Below are 19,786 nucleotides of genomic sequence, written 5' to 3'. Positions count from 1 at the left end.
ACTTCTAAATGCAGATTGCATGAGGGTTTACAGATGCAGAAGAGGTTGTTCAGCTAATGAGTGCTCATTTTGTTAAAAGCTATTGACCTAGTGTACGCAACACTTCATTCATCTGCGTTTCTTCACTAGATGAAGAAACGCAGGTGTATGAGGACGAGGTATTAGAGCTGTTGCACAAATTGAATAAGAATTCAGCAATAGGGACTGATGGGATATTGGCACGTGCTAAAAGAATGTTCAGCTGAACTGGTTATTCCCTTGACCAGGCTGTTTAATATGATTCTCAGAACAGGGAAGATTCTGCAGGAATGGAAGGAATGTATGGTAATTCCATTGTGCAGGAGGGTGCAAAGACCGATGTATCCAACTATCAACCAATTAGTATCCCAGGAGTGGTGCTGAAGATTTTGAAAAAAAGGGCTTGCATTCAGAAATAGGTTGACAGTGAATCTCTGCTGTGCAATGAACAACATGGGTTTACTAAGGGAAGGTCATGTTTTAGCAACTTGCTCACATTCTGTAACAATGTTACCATTGAACTAGACAAGGGAAGAATGGATACACCATGATACTTTTGGATTTTGTTAAGGTTTTTGACAGAATACAGCATGGTAGACTGAGAGATAATAAAAAGTGGTAATACGCAGATGCGAGTCTGCAAGATTTAAGGTAACGAGTTGTGTACTCCAAGGATCAGTGCTTGTTCTATTCAGTCTCTATGTTAATGATATTGGGAAGGATTTGACAAGTGAGATACAGCTATTTGCTGATGATGCAAAGATTGGTAGGATAATCAGGAATGCTGCCAATTTGCATTACTTGCAGAATGATTTGAATAGGCTGGAATTATGGGTAGGGAAAAATGGGTGTCAGTTCGATGTCAGTAAATGTAAAGTCATTCACTTCGGTGTGATTAGATATCCGATGTTGTATTATATTGGTGGGATTAGGCTAGAAGAAACTGATTGAGGCTAGGGATCTTGGCGTGTTAGTAGATAGGAAGTTGAAGTTCACTGGCCAGGTAGCAAAGATTGCAAATACAACTCAAAAGATAATTGCAATGCTGAAACAAATGTAAAGATAAGAATGTCATTTTGGCCTCTTTGCAAGGCCTTGATAAGACCTCACTTGCACTATTGTGGGCAGGTTTGGTCTCCTGGTTTCCGTTGTGATTCTGATATACAGTGGAGAGAGTGTAAAGGAGATAAAAGTGATATCAGGATTGTGGAACACTGATTATAAAGACAGATTGAGAATTGTTACTGCAGACACTAGCAAACAGGAGAAAAGTGGGAGGGGGGGGGGCTGATATAATTGAGACATAAACTTCTGAAAGGGTCATACAGGATTTTAATTGATGGAATTTTTTCAGTTTATGGAGGGTTGGGAAAGGACAAGAGGGCATCCTTGGAAGCTGAGAATGAAGGCCACTTAGAAGGGGATGATTGCTAGACTTTTCTCTCATAGGGTGGTGTGTGATGGAATGGATTGTTGTGATGGAATTGGATGTTGTGAGATCAAGTACTATGAATGAATTCAAGAATAAGTATGATAGCTGGTGTGTGTAGTATGTGGCCTCCCTCGATGAGTCTATGACTCCCTGGAGGTCTCTCTTAATAATAATAATAGAAGCTTTTAGAGATTATGGTATTGAAAAAAAAAATATTGACATAATAAAATAAATTAATGGTAATGCTACATCAAATATCATTTTAATGAAATGAGCAAAAAATTCACATAAATTCAGGAATTTACGTGAATTTATATTCAGCAAGGAGACACCATTTCTTCCAAATTCTTCACATTGACACTGGAACATATGATGAGTAATTTAGAATGATCCAGTAAAGGAGTCAATATAAATGGAATTAAATTAAATAACCTAAGATTTGCTGATGATATTTTTATTATTGCAAACAATATGAAAGATTTAAAAGAAATAATAGAAGAAACTAAATCAATAGAAATTGGATTAGACATTAATTCTGAGAAAACCAAAAAGGATAAGATTAAAGACATTGTTGTTAAGGAAAACAATAAAGAAATTGAAATAGTTGAGTATGTATGGTTAGGAAAGTTGTTAAAAATGGAGAAACATGGAGCATCTAAGAAGTGAAAAGAAGAATAGGAATGGGGACGGTCAGCTTTTGGAAAATTGAAGAGATTTTTAAACAGTAAAATAAAAGCTGACAACAGAGCAAGATGGTATTGTACAAGAGGTATTCAACCAATGTGTATTGCCTGTTATGACTGGCCAATCAAAAAGTAAATAATAGATAAAATGCAAAAGACAGAAAAAAGAATGGAAAGATGTCTGCTAAACATAAGACTCAGAGATAAAATGAATAAATAAATAAGAAATAAGAAAAAACTTTTTAGATATTGGAGAAAGCATACTTCAAAAGAAATGGAAATGGGTGGGACAAATTACAAGAATCGAGGACAGTAGATGGAGAAAAATTATACTGGAGCAACAGCCATATGATGGTAAAAGATCATCTGGAAGACCTGAAAAAATAATCAGATGATATAAGAAAAATAATTGGATCTCTTTGGTGTTAACAAGTTCAGGATGTAAACAGATGGAGAGAATTGGAAGGGACACCTATAGCCAAAAGTGGCTATAAAAAGGGTTAAAAGAAGAAGATATTAAAGCTACTTCTGAGCACATATCCCATATTTTTTCTATTTTTACCTTCCCTTCTCATTTGTCGTTATTCTGAGGCTAATATACCTATAATATGTTAGCTGACCCACTACTAATTTGCTATTGGTTTGTAACCTTTCATGGACAGAATACACATAAAATCAGATTTCCATAACTTCATCTTACTCTGTTTTGGACATATGTGCCATTTTATTTTTGTATTTCTGAACACCAATATCCAACATGATTAAATGTCATATCCAGCCTTGCTGAGCATGGAATTATTACATAGAAGCATTACTAATTGCAGTGCTTTTTTCAAAAAAAAAAAAAAAAAAAAAAAAAAAAAAATGCCAAGGTTCTTCATCATCCCAGTTTTAACTTTAGCAATGGAACTATCCATGCTGAAAATTTGAAAATTGTTATTAGTAACTATAAACAGTGGTTATCTCATCTTGAGAAATTATAACCATTAATTATAGTAATAATTTTAATTTCATTATATGTGAATTTTTTTGTTTGTTTGTTTCATTCTTATACACTGAGGATGGATAGTGACACATAAGCCAAAGCATCTGTAATTTAACAGTACATTTAAAAAATATTTTTATTGTGGTCATGTGTTTTCTTTATTTCAGTGGCTTTCTTTCAGTTATCTCTCCATCAAAATAAGCACTATAGCATTATTCAGATGAAGAGGAATGGAAAGTATTGTTATCAACAGAACTATGGGTAAGATTTTGGGTTAGTGAGAGAAGATTGTTTATGAATAAGAGGAAGAGTGTAGATGAAAACATGGAGTCCTAGGGTACACTGGTGAATAGTTCTAGAGAAGAGGCTATCCACCAGAGAGAAAACTGGTGATCCAACTTCAAAGCATGTATTTGGGCAGGGGGGGGGGGGGTGCTATATGTGGCTATTAGTCTGGTAACTAGGTCTTTGTGCTAGACCCTGGAAATGTCTAAGGTTTCCTCATTTTCCATGGCTTGTTCATAGTGGTGGAATATGTATTGCTGACCACTGATTAATTCATTGGCTTCCATGTCGTGAATAAGCTGACTGTTGATAATCTTCTTTATTATTTTTAAGAAAAAAAACTGAGATGAAGCTAATTGAATGATACTTTGACTTTCATATTTAGACAGTAGTCTGACTTTCATCTTCCTTGTTTGGAATGCACTTGAATTTAAAGGTTTTCTTTTATGTTGTAAGATAGATACCAGATGAATAAGATATATTTTTAAGATGATATTGGATGGATGTTACTGGATGACAAATTTTGAGCATAACTGGGTGGTGGTGGGGGGGGGGGGGGTACCATTAGTACTAGAAGACATGTTGGTATCTAGCTGTTTATGATTCTTTTGACCACCAGAAAGCCTTCTTGTATCCTTAGCATTGCTGTGGAATCTCATGGGTTTCGCAAGTTAAAGACATTCTGTAAGTTTATGATACTCTAAGTCTATAGTTACTTTACTTTTGCTTTTTACAAGCAGCTATTTATAAATAAACTTTCCTTTCTAGGCCAGTGAACTGGAAGTTCTTCAGGCTGTTCTGAAGTGGGGTGAACATCAACTCTTTAAACGAGTTGAAGAGAGAGGTAAATAAATTTAAGAATGTTTAAGAGTACGCTTTAAAATTCTATAACTTTTATGAAATAGTGAAATAACCTGTGTAAAGTGACATTATCAGGATTTGAGGAAATTGAAACCCAGGTGAACCCTAGAACGCTGAACTGGCATTAAAAATATGGCATTTCAAAATTTTTATGGCATAAAAATTTTGTAACTGCAAAAGTGCGACTCGTTTCTCCATTGTCACATTGTAGGCAACACTTGTATAACACAGTACTTATTTATACATATACTCATATTTGTAGATTTAGGGACTCAAAAACACACGTGTAGAACAGATTATTTTATTAATTACAAATAAAATAAAACTTGACGTTTCGACCTCTATATCGAGGTCATCATCGGAAGAATACAACTGTATGCAGAACCAAGCTACATGCTCATGCTTTCTGTACCAGTAAACTAAATCTACGTAGTTAACAAATCTTTTTTCTAGCCTGACCTCTAGTGATAAAAAAAAAAAAAAAAAAAATAATTATATATATATATATATATATATACATACATATATTATAAATAGATAAATGCAACTACAATAAACTGTTAGAGTCCTCATGTATTAATATTCTGGATAGTTACAAAATGATTTTTTTCAGTTGCTATTGAATGTTTTAAACACTTCACCAAGTCACCAGGTTGTCTTCTTGTAGTGGGAATTTTTCTAATGCTAGTTTAGGATGTTATACAGGTTGTAGATGGGTCCCTCCACATTCTTGAAATGGTGAGGCCATCATTTTTGTTGAGATTTGGGTTGTGTTTGAGCATTTCACAAGACTCTTTAAATTTTCTCTCAAACCAGGTTTTGGTGCGGTGTAGGGACTTGGTATTTTTCCAGTCAATTCTATGGTATGTTTGGAGTGCATGGTCAGAAAGGCCTGTTTTACCGAAGTGGAGGTATTTAATGTGTCGTTTGTGTTCGTCTTGTCTGATTGGGATAGTTCGCCCTGTTTCCCCTATGTATGGTATGTTACATGTGCAGTGTATTTTGTATACCCCTGGGTGTGCTAGGTGTGGAAGAGGATCTTTAGAGGACCTGAGTAGGTGTCTTAGCTTATTTGGGGGTTTAAAGGTGGTTTTAATGTTGTATTTGCAAAGTGTTCTGTCTATTTTTTCAGAAATGCCTCTAACATAAGGAATGGCAATAGCATTCTTGAAATCTTTTTTGTTCTTACTGGTGTCTTTATGGAGGATCTTGTGAATAGTTTTTTTATTATATCCATTTTTGATAAATGTTTGGTTGATGATTTTGTATTCTTGGTTTAGAGCCTGTTCATTTGAACAGATAGTTAGGGCTCTGTGTTTAAGGGTGCTTATGACACCTAATTTTTGTGTATGTATTGGCCTGTGTGTGTAGGTTTGCGGTAAACTGAGAAGGAGAGACAGCCAGAGGGAAGACGTGTGACAAGTGTGTCTAGGAAAGGAAGAGAGTCGTTTTTTTCCATTTCAATGGTGAATTGGATACGTTTGTGTTTGTTTAGGTGGCTAAGGAATGTATTTAGAGCTTCGCGGCCGTGGGGCCAAATGGCAAAAATATCGTCTACGTATCTGAGCCAGATTTTGGGATTTAGACATGCTGTCTCTAGAGCCCGTTGCTCAAAGTCTTCCATATAAAAGTTAGCTATTGGGGGAAAAAGTGGTGAGCCCATTTTTTCTAATTTTAAGATAAAAATTTTAATGACTTATAAAAAATAATTCAAATGAACCGTACAAAAGCGCATATGTTTACACACTAATGACTATTGATGCTCTAAATCGGTGATTCACCCACCATGCAGCGAGATAACTTAGGTACCTACCTTCAGTGGCGTACTTACTAATTTTATTAACATATTGCGCCAGTAATTGAACTTTGCTAACAGCTTCGGTACAGTGTAAAGATTCGTATTTTAATGTTACCTTCGGACCATATATTTACAATCCAATTATCTGGAGTTATGAATGGCTTGGATTGTTTAGACGAAAGAGCCTCATATTTACGGTTAAGATGTTGACTTAGTTTATTATAAGCACGTTGAGTAGAACGTTTAGCTACATTTAGAATTATGTGAGAAAGATGTGGATCCAAATTTGTGGATATATAGGTGCGTAAATCAGAAGTCTGATGACTGTGAATAGCAAGATCACGTTTAGCAGCTTTAAGTTGATTACGGATTAGAGATAAACTTGTGTTCCGGTAAATATTATGAGCTCCAGGAGATTTTATTGTTTCTTTAATCTTAGCGAAATTGGGAATAATCTTGTTGTCGCGGCACTTTTTTAAGAAATTAATCTTTGCTCGTAACCTACCTTGTATAACTGAAAGTTTTCCTAATTTACCAGTTATTTTGGTAGCATTTTCCCCGTGAAGGATAAGAATTTGTTGTTTTAAGGATACTTGCGACATAAGACTGAATGATATAATCACGTAATCACAAGAAAGATATTTATTTAACCAAATATTTCGGTCTGGAAATAGCAGACCATCGTCGGTGGTATTACAAGAACAGTTTAAAAAAATATACAAGCTAGAATACTAACAATAGATCGTTGAAATTAGAACATGCCGCGTGATGTTATATCACTAAGTATGAAACGAAATATTTTGAAGTAGAAACATGATTGAATTTGCTATTAAAAAAAAAAAAAAAAAAAAAAAAAAAAAATTAATGAGTAATCTTGATTAGGCTTTCCCAGATTTTTGATATAGATATGCAGTCATTACGATTCAGGTTGGGATGATGGAGCAAGGCCTCCACGCTTTCCTTGAACAAACGTTCGAACCTATAACGGGATCTATGTAAGAGGCGCGTTTTGGACCAAAGGATGCTGTGGTCAGTTTCAATCCCGTGTTGAGCCAAACCAGACTTTTCAGGTTTATTGTGAAGAATGGATGATTGATGTTCTTGGATTCTTTTTTCAAGAGAACGTCCAGTCTGTCCAAAGTAAGAGAGATCACAGTTGCAAGGAATTTGATAAACTCCAGGAAGAGATAAAGTTGAGCGTTTGTCTTTAGGAGAAGGAAAATGAGAAGACAATTTGTTAATAGGAGAATATGTAGCTGTTAAATCATATTTCTTCAAAATTCTTGCGATAGGTTCTGAAATACCGGAGATATAAGGAATAGGTACTCGACGTATTGAATCTTTGTTGTTTTGTGGAGGATTATAAGATGTAAGAAGACGTTGAATACTTTTTTCAGAAAAGCCATTGAGTTTCATGTGTTGTTGGATAGTAGAAAGATTCCCAACCTGAATCGTAATGACTGCATATCTATATCAAAAATCTGGGAAAGCCTAATCAAGATTACTCATTAATTTTTTTTTTTTTTTTTTTTTTTTTTTTTTAATAGCAAATTCAATCATGTTTCTACTTCAAAATATTTCGTTTCATACTTAGTGATATAACATCACGCGGCATGTTCTAATTTCAACGATCTATTGTTAGTATTCTAGCTTGTATATTTTTTTAAACTGTTCTTGTAATACCACCGACGATGGTCTGCTATTTCCAGACCGAAATATTTGGTTAAATAAATATCTTTCTTGTGATTACGTGATTATATCATTCAGTCTTATGTCGCAAGTATCCTTAAAACAACAAATTCTTATCCTTCACGGGGAAAATGCTACCAAAATAACTGGTAAATTAGGAAAACTTTCAGTTATACAAGGTAGGTTACGAGCAAAGATTAATTTCTTAAAAAAGTGCCGCGACAACAAGATTATTCCCAATTTCGCTAAGATTAAAGAAACAATAAAATCTCCTGGAGCTCATAATATTTACCGGAACACAAGTTTATCTCTAATCCGTAATCAACTTAAAGCTGCTAAACGTGATCTTGCTATTCACAGTCATCAGACTTCTGATTTACGCACCTATATATCCACAAATTTGGATCCACATCTTTCTCACATAATTCTAAATGTAGCTAAACGTTCTACTCAACGTGCTTATAATAAACTAAGTCAACATCTTAACCGTAAATATGAGGCTCTTTCGTCTAAACAATCCAAGCCATTCATAACTCCAGATAATTGGATTGTAAATATATCCGGACGTCCTTTGACTAAAAGCGAAACCCTCATCCTTTCAAAAGGACATGATTTTTCTATTGTTCCAAATAAAATACCATATCTAGATTTCCTAGTTAACATTGAAAGGAATCTTAATCATCTAACCAGCGATAAAGCTAATGCTCTTCGCCTAGAAGTCGCTTCTTCTCTACTTAAGGCTAAACTTCCTCCTTCTAACATATCTCCTTCTGAAATGAAATCTTTACAGTCCTTGAGAAAAAATAATCACCTCATTATCACTAAAGCTGACAAAGGAAAAGCAACAGTAGTTATGGACTCAGTAAATTACAGAAGAAAACTTTCTCTTTTGCTTCGAGATCGCTCCACATATCAAGAAATTGATTATAATCCAACCAACAGACAACTAAAGAAATTAAATTCTCTCCTTGATGAAGTCATCAGTTTGGATAAAGACACAATTGAAAGACTTAAAACTCATTTTGCAAGACCTCCTAGATTTTATGGCCTTCCAAAAATCCATAAGATTGACTATCCTCTTCGTCCAATAGTAGATTGCATTGATTCTCCTACTTACCGTATAGCCAAATATCTAGCTAAATTACTGAAATCTTACATTGGCAACTCCAGTTCGTTTTTAAAAAACTCCTCACATTTCTTAGAAAAATTAAAAGATGTCTCATTACAACCTACAGATCTTATGGTTAGTTTTGATATAGAATCTTTATACACCAATGTACCTCTTAAAGAAACTTTAAAACTACTTGCTGACATCTTTCCTCAAGATATTATAAAACTATTCGATTTCGTTATACATTCTGGTTATTTCATATGTCAAAACAAATTTTATAGCCAAGTAGAAGGAACAGCCATGGGAAGTCCTCTTTCTCCAGCTTTAGCCAACTTTTATTTAGAACATTTAGAAAAAGTCCTCTTCACATCTAGTTTCCCTCTACCATCTTTTTGGGTAAGATATATAGATGACATATTTGCTATTTGGCCTCACAGTAAAAACACTTTATCTTCCTTTTTAAACAGTATTAATTCCTTACATCATCGCATAAAGTTTACTATGGAATTAGAAGAAAACAACCAGTTATCTTTTTTAGACGTTCTCCTCATCCGATCATCTTCAAATATTCTTACAACTACAGTATACAGGAAACCAACATTCACAGGTCGTTATATTCTGAAAGAATCAGCCCATCATCCATGTCATAAAACAGGAATTATAAAATGTCTCATCAAAAGAGCCAAAACTAATTGTTCTACTTTTGATTATCTACAGAAAGAACTTTCTACTATCCAACAACACATGAAACTCAATGGCTTTTCTGAAAAAAGTATTCAACGTCTTCTTACATCTTATAATCCTCCACAAAACAACAAAGATTCAATACGTCGAGTACCTATTCCTTATATCTCCGGTATTTCAGAACCTATCGCAAGAATTTTGAAGAAATATGATTTAACAGCTACATATTCTCCTATTAACAAATTGTCTTCTCATTTTCCTTCTCCTAAAGACAAACGCTCAACTTTATCTCTTCCTGGAGTTTATCAAATTCCTTGCAACTGTGATCTCTCTTACTTTGGACAGACTGGACGTTCTCTTGAAAAAAGAATCCAAGAACATCAATCATCCATTCTTCACAATAAACCTGAAAAGTCTGGTTTGGCTCAACACGGGATTGAAACTGACCACAGCATCCTTTGGTCCAAAACGCGCCTCTTACATAGATCCCGTTATAGGTTCGAACGTTTGTTCAAGGAAAGCGTGGAGGCCTTGCTCCATCATCCCAACCTGAATCGTAATGACTGCATATCTATATCAAAAATCTGGGAAAGCCTAATCAAGATTACTCATTAATTTTTTTTTTTTTTTTTTTTTTTTTTTTAATAGCAAATTCAATCATGTTTCTACTTCAAAATATTTCGTTTCATACTTAGTGATATAACATCACGCGGCATGTTCTAATTTCAACGATCTATTGTTAGTATTCTAGCTTGTATATTTTTTTAAACTGTTCTTGTAATACCACCGACGATGGTCTGCTATTTCCAGACCGAAATATTTGGTTAAATAAATATCTTTCTTGTGATTACGTGATTATATCATTCACATAAAACAGTAATTTTGAGCTTTTGTGTGTGTGTGCATGCATGCTTTTTTTGGGGGAGGCGGGGGGAGAGAAACCCTGCTCTTATGTTGGATGTCATTTTTCAACATTTCTCTTTTTTATGACTCAGCTGTTTGAAAAGGTGGGGGGAAAAGTTGGTTAGTAACTGGTAGTTTATTTAAAGAATGGTTTCTAAATTATCAGTTATTGTTATTTTTGATGAATGTAAATTTCTGGTAGTTATAAAAAATAAATTGGTTTATTTTTTATTAGCTTTTGGAATGTAACCTCCCATTTTTTGTACTGGTTCTTAGTCCTTTATAACACTGTTTTGCACTATACCAGATTTTGCATAATTATGATTGTAGCTAAAACTGTATGATATATGATATGACAAAAAAAAGAAGTAATTTTTTGTTTTGCAAGGTGATTTGCAAATGCTTATTATTAAAATGTTATTACAGTTGTCAAATTGACTGGTTTTTATATTTTTACCCTTTGCATCGTGTTATCAGCCCTATTACTTGTAATTAACACTTTACAAGTCAATAAATGATTAGTTCATCCAGTTGGCTTCTTTGTCATCTTTCCCCATATGCCTGAGGTTGGTTGAGGATACCATGAACAATAACTTTCCAGTCCAACTTTTTTACGGCAAGTTACCGTATTTTTCGAACGATAAGACGCACCCCAAATTTATGAGACAATTTTTAGAAAAAAATATTTTATTATATAAAGATATTTACAAATTCTTACTTAATTTTTATTTATTGTTACATCATTTGTATTAGCAATATTCAGTTCATCTTCGCTCTCGGTACTATCACTTGTCTTGTTAATGTCACCATTCGTATTACTTTCGTGTGAACTATTGTTGTCACTCCCTTCAAAAACTGTGTCATCTTCGGTACCATCCATCGGTGTATGTATCCCGCATTTCTTAAATGACTTTATAATCGTCTCTTCTTTCACAGCTTCCCATGAATTTTTCACCCAGGTACATACTTCTGAAATTGTTGGCTGTTTCATACATCCTGTTGCCGTAACATCGTGCTTTGGCTTTGCCATTCATTTGTCCACTCTTCATGCATAAAATTTTTGAATGGTTTATTAATAGATTCATCCAAGGGTTGTAATTGACTTGTAAGGCCTCCAGGAATGACAGCTAATTCTGTATTCATTTCTTTTAGAAGCTTCTTGGTTGATTCTGTTTTATGCGCTCTGAATTGATCCCACACTAACATCGCAGGCTTTTTAAACAACGCACCTGGACATTTTGCCCATATCTTTTGTATCCATAATTTCATTCTTGTTTCGTCCATCCAGCCTTTATATTGAACGTGGATAATAATGCTACGAGGAATTTCATCTCTCGGTAACATTTTTCTCCTGAAGATTAACATTGGGGTAGTTTTGTTCCATCCGTGCAAGAAGCTAAAACTATAGTGTAGTGAATTTTTTCATGACCTATTGTTTTGATCACTATTGATTTGGTGCTTTTTGAATCTACTGTCCGATTTGAAGGAACATCAAAAGTTAGAGGCACTTCATCCATGTTCGCAATTTGATTAAGTTCAAAGTTAAATTTCCTTTTCGCTGATATGACAAATCTATGGAATTCCATAATTTTACCTTCATAGTCAGCTGGCATTTTTTGGGCTAGAGTGGTTTTTGTACGCATGCATAACTTGTGTCTTTTCATAAATCTAAAGCGCCAAGACAGTGATCCGGTAAAATCTAAAATTCCATTAGCAGTTGCCCATTGTTTCGCTTCAAAAATTATAATTTTCGTAGAAACAGGTACCATGTTTCGATGATTTGTTACCAAATTTTTACTAGAATTAGAAGTACATAGCAGTTTTACAATTAAAACTGCTATGTACTTCTAATTCTGGCCATTTTTCTAGGTGCGAATGGAATGTTTTCTTGTGTTTATAATACAGTTTTAATTGTTCTTCTTGTTTTCTCCTCTCACGAACCAATTTTTCTGTTGGTGGTTGACCTAAATGTCTTTCTGCTGTTCTGTTTCCATATTGTTTTGCATAATTTATCACATTTAATTTATAACTCACGTTATATGAAAGTCTTTTTTGTTTTACACTAATTTTTTCTAATTTTAAGATAAAAATTTTAATGACTTATAAAAAATAATTCAAATGAACCGTACAAAAGCGCATATGTTTACACACTAATGACTATTGATGCTCTAAATCGGTGATTCACCCACCATGCAGCGAGATAACTTAGGTACCTACCTTCAGTGGCGTACTTACTAATTTTATTAACATATTGCGCCAGTAATTGAACTTTGCTAACAGCTTCGGTACAGTGTAAAGATTCGTATTTTAATGTTACCTTCGGACCATAAGATGCAATCCAATTTTCAGTCGATTTTTCTATGTAAAAAAGTGCATCTTATGGTCCGAAAAATACGGTATTTAAATTTCTGCAAGTGTTTAGACTACTTATATTCTGGATATTCTTTCAATTTCCTTCTGGTTATTGCCAGCATGATCTTTCCTTTGACTTGTCCATTTTGGAGAATTTGAGGAAATCCTTTTAGTAGACATTCTACACTATGGCTATTTTTCTTTGATTCTTGCTGTTATCGAAATCTGTTAGTGTAATTCTTCTCTGATCTCCTGATTGGGTTTCATTTCAGTCCATGCTGTTTTATTTATTTTCTTCAAACACTTATTTTCAAATTCTATCGAATGTGTTCTTCCTTCTGTTTGATAACCCAAGTCTCTGCACCATAAAGAATTCTGGTGACTATTTGGCTTCTTTGTAGGAATGTGTATTTTGCCATCTATTTGTAAGTTTGTCATAAAACCAAACTTACAAATATTAGACCATCCGAGATATATTTTGTGTTTGAGTGTTTCTACATAATATAACCTATCTGTGATCAACATTCCTAAGTAATTGAATTTTTTACCTTTTTCCAGTTTAATTTTTTTCAGTTTCAGATGACTTACCAGAACTATATGTCAATCTTGAAGTATGGGGACTGTATTTAACTTGGTAATATTCTCTGTGAGCAGAACATAAGATGGTTCATGCATGAAATGCCAAATAACACTTATCATCATCAAATTCCTGCAATGTACCCTCAAGGGGTGTACAGGACATGATAGTACTACTACATGAAAAAAATTACATCATTACTACCTTCCTATCTACAATTTTCCTCCAAATCAGTCTGTTACTTGTCAAGACGCCAACATTATCAGATCTTATATTTCTATCGTCTAAGGCACTTTGTACCGTATCAATCCACCTATATCTTGGTCTTCCTGTGGGTCGTTTTGCTGCCAGCCTGCAGAGAACACTTGTTTTGCTAATCTTTTTTCACCCATTCTGTTTAAGTGACCATACCACCTGAGATTAGCTCTGCTAACGCATTCCTGGATGCTGACAACGTCAAGTTCTTTCCTAATATAATCATTTTTAATATGATATTGTCATTGATGCCATCTGTTCATGCCTATAATCTTTCTTAGGACTCTTATATCTGCAGTCTCTAGTCTTTGGTCAAGTATTTTACTTCTGACCCAGCTCTCAGATCCATAAGTTAAAACTGGTTTGAACACTGTCTTGTATACAGCTAATTTAGTGTTCCAACTAATTTCTCTCTTATTACATATGAATTTATTCAATTGACTTCTCACCATACCAGCTTTGCTGATTCTGTTGTTGTCTATTTCTATATTTAATTTACCATCTTCACTAAAAATCGTGCCTAAGTAGCTGAAATATTTTACTTTTTCCACAGGTTCTCCATTCACAACACAGTTGACATTTTCAATGATTCTGCTTATTTTCATTTATTACAACGGTTATTCAATTTAGTCAGCGAATCTTGCAGACTTGTAGCAGATTTATTTTGAAGTATAACATTGTCCGCATAAAGCAAAGAGCTGACATTAACATCTCAAATTTTGATATCATGTTTAATACCACTTTCCTTCATAATATGATCCATATAGATAATGAATAACAGAGGGGATAATGTATATCCTTGTCTCACACCAGATTTAACATTAAACCATCTTCCTGTACTTCCTTCAGTTCTTACTGCTGACTTACAACTCAAATAAGGACTAAGTATTGCTTGATATAATGCCCCCATTGACACCATATAACTGTAGCGTATTGAATAGCTTTTCTCTTGGCACCTTGTCATATGCCTTTTCCAAATCGACAAAACATAAATATAGATCTTTGTTATATTCCCATGCTTTCTCGACTATTTGTCGTAAAGTGAAGATCTGATCCTGACAGCCTCTATTTGGCCTGAATCCAGCTTTTCTTCCACAATTCTTCTCAATCATTTCTCAAGTTTACTTGCATAGATCTTGCCAGGAACACTTAGTAGAGAAATACCTCTGTAATTCTCAGAGCTCTCATATTTCCCTTTTTATATATGGGTACTATGAGAGCTCTACTCCAATCATCGGGAATTCGTCCCTCAGTCCAGGCTTTCTGAACTATGTAGTGCAGCCACTGTAAGACTTTTATACCACCATACTTCAGCTTTTCTGGTCAAATATCATCTACTCCTGCTGCCTTTCCACATTTTAAGCCTTTGATGGCTTTTTCTACTTCAAGTATGGATATGTATTCCTGACTGCATGCCTGGTTAGTGTTTTTTACCATGTGCTGTCATCACTGCTTGTTTCATTTAGCAGTTTTTCAAAGTAATTACTCCATACTTCAAGGATATATTTTTCTTCCATTTTCATGTCACCTTTATCATCTCTAACTCCTTTTACAGCACTCTTTCCTCCATTCCTAAGCTTCTTCAACAACCTCCAGAATATTTTGCCACCTTCTTGGTATTTATTTTCTATATTCTTGCCAAAGTCCTCCCATGACTTTTGTTTAGCTAGTTTTACACACTATTTAGCTTTCTTACATTTGTCTCTGTATTCTGTAAGAGTAAAAGCTGACTTTTTTGCCAGGAACTTTTGATATGCTTTCTTCTTTTCCTTCATTGCCTCTTTAACTTCCTGTGTCCACCACAGAGTTCTAATTTTTCTATCCTTGCAGACAACTTCACCACATGCCTCTCTAGCTGAATCAATCAGGGCTTTCTTCAAGACTTTCCACTGAATCTCCAAGGTTTGATTCCTGTTCTCAAACTCCTTCATTTTTTCTTCAATAATCTTTGTGTATTTTAGTCTACAGTTCAAATCTGAGCGCTGCTCAACTTTTATTCGCTTTAAAACTTTCTTACATGTTATTCTTTTCAATATGAAATTCAATTTTATCCTGCTCAAGACTAAATAGTGATCACTTCCAATTTCAAATTCTCTGTATGCTCTGGTGTCCTGCACCAGGGAGAAAACATCACTATCAACAATAACATAGTCAATGAGACTTTTCTTATTCCTTGCCTCTTCTCTCTAATGTGAAAAACAGTGTTTTTAAACATTACACTTTGGATTCCTTTTGTAGCTTACCTTAACAGCCAACACCCCAAAAGCAACTTCACATAAGAAAGCAAATCAAATAACTAATTGCCTGGTGACTATGGCTGTTTTTGTTTTGTTGCATATGGCTTTCACAAGAGAAGAATAACAACTGCTTATTGCATCAAATGTTACAATACTGCTTATTCTGACCATCAGGAAAAAGTGTGGAATGTGAAGAACAGTGTTTTTAAACATTACACTTTGGATTCCTTTTGTAGCTTACCTTAACAGCCAATACCCTAAAATTAACTTCACATTAGAAAGCAAATCAAATAACTAGTTGACTTTCCATTTGTAGAAAGCCAACACACCGGAAGATATCTACATAAAAAAATTACATCATCATCATCCAGCCCAGTAGTATGGAATTCTCAAAACATTAACTAGGGCTGTTTGTTCTAATGATGCAGTCTTTTCCACAGAACTTAATTATCTTTGTGATACTTTCTTGGACAGTGGCTATCACCACTGTACCTTCTAAGCTGTGCGTAATCAAACCAATCAAAAAGGGAGTACACATGGCTAGTAACTGCATGCACCAAATTTTTACTTTCAGACTTTCTAATTTGCAGTCAGTAATTTTTGATCATACTATAAAAATGAATTATATGATACATCGTATTTTGTCCCTTATTTTATTTAGTAATTTTTCCAGTCTGCCCTCCCGACTTAATAGAGCCTTGGCCTGCTCTGTGTGGGTAAACTGGCACTGACATCAGCAAATTGCAAAGGCATATTTGTTTAGAGTCTGTCTAGTCAGCATAGTCATTTGAACTAATGCAAATGATTTTTGCAGCTAAGCAGATTTAAGCAAACTAATTTAGTGCTCACAGTTTTACAGGTTATAGCTAGACAAAAAATAAGTGTAACATTAATATGAGGGATTGCATTACTAGTTTTATGTGTTTTAAAGCCTCAAAACACTGCTGAAGTGGAAAAGAGCAGCAAATTAAAATTTTGAGTTGCTGGACAAATGTACTGAAATGACACCACCATATGTTGCCATCAAATTAATAGTCTATGGCTTGTGACTTTGACTGTATGACTGTACTTGATGGATGGGCAGATTTGAACAGTGTTAATAGCTATTCAGAGTTAAAGTAATGCCTTGAGCAAAAGACGAATCCTATTTTTTTTTTTTTTATGCTGAGGAGGCACTGGCTGTAATGTGATTATGTCATGAGAGACTTGATGTCAATGTAATCCCAAGGGGAGAGATCTCATCTTCCCTAGAGATTTGGGTATTGTCAAAGGTAAAGCTGAGTGAATAGGGATAAGTTTTGTAGGAAATAAGATACAGGTAACTGTCCATGCATCCATTGAGTAAATAAACTGGAAACCCAGTCTCAGAAAGTCATGGGAAGACCAAATGATGGTAGCTTACTTAATATCCTCTTCTCATGGGACACCTGTCTGTGGTGTAGGGAACCTCCCAGTGATGGTACCAACCCTTTTCATTCTTCCTCTTTTTGATTTTCTTCCCATCTTCACTCTGCTTCTCCTGAGTCAAGCTATCCTGTCTTCCAGACTACCATCATTAATATTCATCACCATGTTTGCCATGCAGTGTGACCCATGGACATCCAAAAAGGAGGATCCTGGTAGTCTTGCATTACTTCACCATCTGTTTCAGCAAGGTTAGCAAGCCTGGATGGCCCATCCAGGATCATTCGTCTAATGGGCTTGCCTGCAAGGATCAGTGATGTTGCAGTAAGTCTCCAACCCTATAGTCTAGAGTCAGGGACCCAAGGCTCGCTGTGGTGCAAGCATAGCATTCAGGATAGCCCTGGTATTCTATTCTCTAGCACAGTTGTTGCTTACCAGTGAGTGGACATCTATATGTGTCTCAGTGGTAGGTGGGGAGCTCTAGCACTGAACAAAAAATCCTTTGAGCATCAGAATTTCAGAGATTCTTACAAGGTCCCAACCAAGTACTGATGATGTAGATGCATCACGTGCTTACAGGGGAAAAAAAAAAAAAAAAAAAAAAAAAAACCAAAGACATGACAACAGTATAAATGTATAAGTTTTTTTTCATTATTTATGCAACAGGTGAAAAGCCAATAGGGAAAATGTTGTCCTTGTTTATTCAAAATGTTTTATAAGGACTGGCATCTCCCAGAATAATTAAAAAAAAAAAAAAAAACTAATGTGGTGATACCCTTGAGGAAACATCAGTGGAATACAAATTACAGGAACACCGCATAAATTGCTAAACCCTTCTAGAGGAGTGATATCAGAATGGGATCTTCTTGATGTTCCAGATGAGGAAATATGTTCAGAGCTTAACAATCTGTGAGTGACTGATAAGAAATGCATTCAGATATGTAGAGCTGGTCACCTTGTTCCATCCAGGATGTCAGCAATATGGGCATGCACATACTACCTGTCATGGCTATACCACCTGTGCTTGATGTGATAATAAACCTTGCTCTGCAAAGAAAGCTAAATCTATCAGCTGTCAGGGAATCATCTAGTTTACTCCCTTGCATGCCAGAGGTGGAAGGATGAAAAAGAAATAAAAGGGATAAAATCAGATCAAAATACATCATATTCGGGTGCAAAGAGGAAGCTAGCCACCACCACACCTATCCTGAAATCTTATGCTGAGAAGGTGACAGTTAAAAAATACCAATAGCAACTCAAACCAAAATGTCTATTCTACCATCTGATAATTTCCATATACCTGACCTTTATGATCATGAGCACTTCTCTGTGGGCACATCAGTTGTACCACCTACAGTCTCATTCCTTAAACAACTCCAAAAATGATCCCATTTGATGAGAACCCACTTGTCAAGAAAATTATGGCAATGATCTTACCTGAAAATAACCCCCCCCCCCCCCATAGAATCCACCAAAGTAAACTAAACTCACTAAATCAGTGCTTCCCAAACTTATGGATGTAAAGACCCCTTTGGAAAAATTAAAATATTTCATGGCCCCCATCGAGAAAAAAATTCGTAATACAGACATATATTATTATAATATTTATTGTATTCAATACAAAACATACACAGCGAATATTTCAAAAATCAAATGCAAATATTACATACACATTTGACATGGCACATTATCTTATATTTTTATATAGATAGATATATTGTTATTGTACATTTTGATTGTTTTTTTATCAGCCACATCCATCTCGAGATTAAATTTTTAACGTAGAATAGATCAAATAATAGCACCATGTACCGATACTGACACACCCTAACTAACAAGATGGAATTACGTGAATAAGGGAATCCCGGCGTTTATAGTTTCTGCATGCGATCTGTGCTCTCAGTGCAGTCGCCCTGTACCCCAAGCTTATTTCTTTCCCACGCATCGCCCGCACCTGTGTACACTAGCAATGAAACATTAATCTTAAGAGCGAAAAACTTGGCTGTTTTAAATGAGCGCAAGATTTTGTGTTTGTAAGCTTTTTTTGTGCTTCTTATCCTTTGAAATGAAACTTATATGAATAAGCGTATATTTACTAATATTCATTAAGCACCGAAATACGCAGGAAGCAAAATTTGTGAAATAATACCAATATGTGATTTTTCCATTAAAATATAAAAAATAACAAAAAAGAAATAATAAATAATAAAAATTAAATATGTTTCTTTTAAGATAAAAAAAAATCTACTTAGTCTTAAAACATTTTAAATTTGTTTTCATTATTTCACAGCCCCCAAGAGGGCCGCGGCCCACAGTTTGGGAAGCGCTGCACTAAGTGATCCTGACATATTAAATGTTTTTCCAGAAGAGGTGGACACTAGCTGCCAATACTTACCTAAATCACTGGATAGATATAAGCCTGATAGAGGTAATTTCTCAACATCTCATATATTGGACAAGCCTACAAAGCCAAAGCAATAGTTTTAGACAATTTCTAAGTAGAACCGTCTGT

General features: G+C 34.8%; 1 protein-coding gene across 6 annotated transcripts in view; it reads left to right on the top strand.

Moving 5' to 3' along the window:
• LOC150110317 (BTB/POZ domain-containing protein 7) overlaps window positions 1-19,786 on the top strand; it is a 390,589-nt gene that overhangs the window by 115,113 nt on the left and 255,690 nt on the right. For all 6 annotated transcript variants that reach the window (XM_090398870.1, XM_090398905.1, XM_090398888.1 and 3 more), the window contains one exon: window positions 4,172-4,247. In XM_090398870.1, coding sequence (XP_090254996.1) covers window positions 4,172-4,247 — 76 coding nt within the window. The remainder of the gene's footprint in view (window positions 1-4,171; window positions 4,248-19,786) is intronic.

Source organism: Typopeltis vanoorti, chromosome 1 (assembly GCF_054136105.1).
Source record: "Typopeltis vanoorti isolate ZY-2024b chromosome 1, IOZ_Tvanoo_1.0, whole genome shotgun sequence".
NCBI classification, from domain to species: Eukaryota; Metazoa; Arthropoda; class Arachnida; order Uropygi; family Thelyphonidae; genus Typopeltis; species Typopeltis vanoorti.
This window is presented reverse-complemented; position numbering and strand designations above follow the sequence as displayed.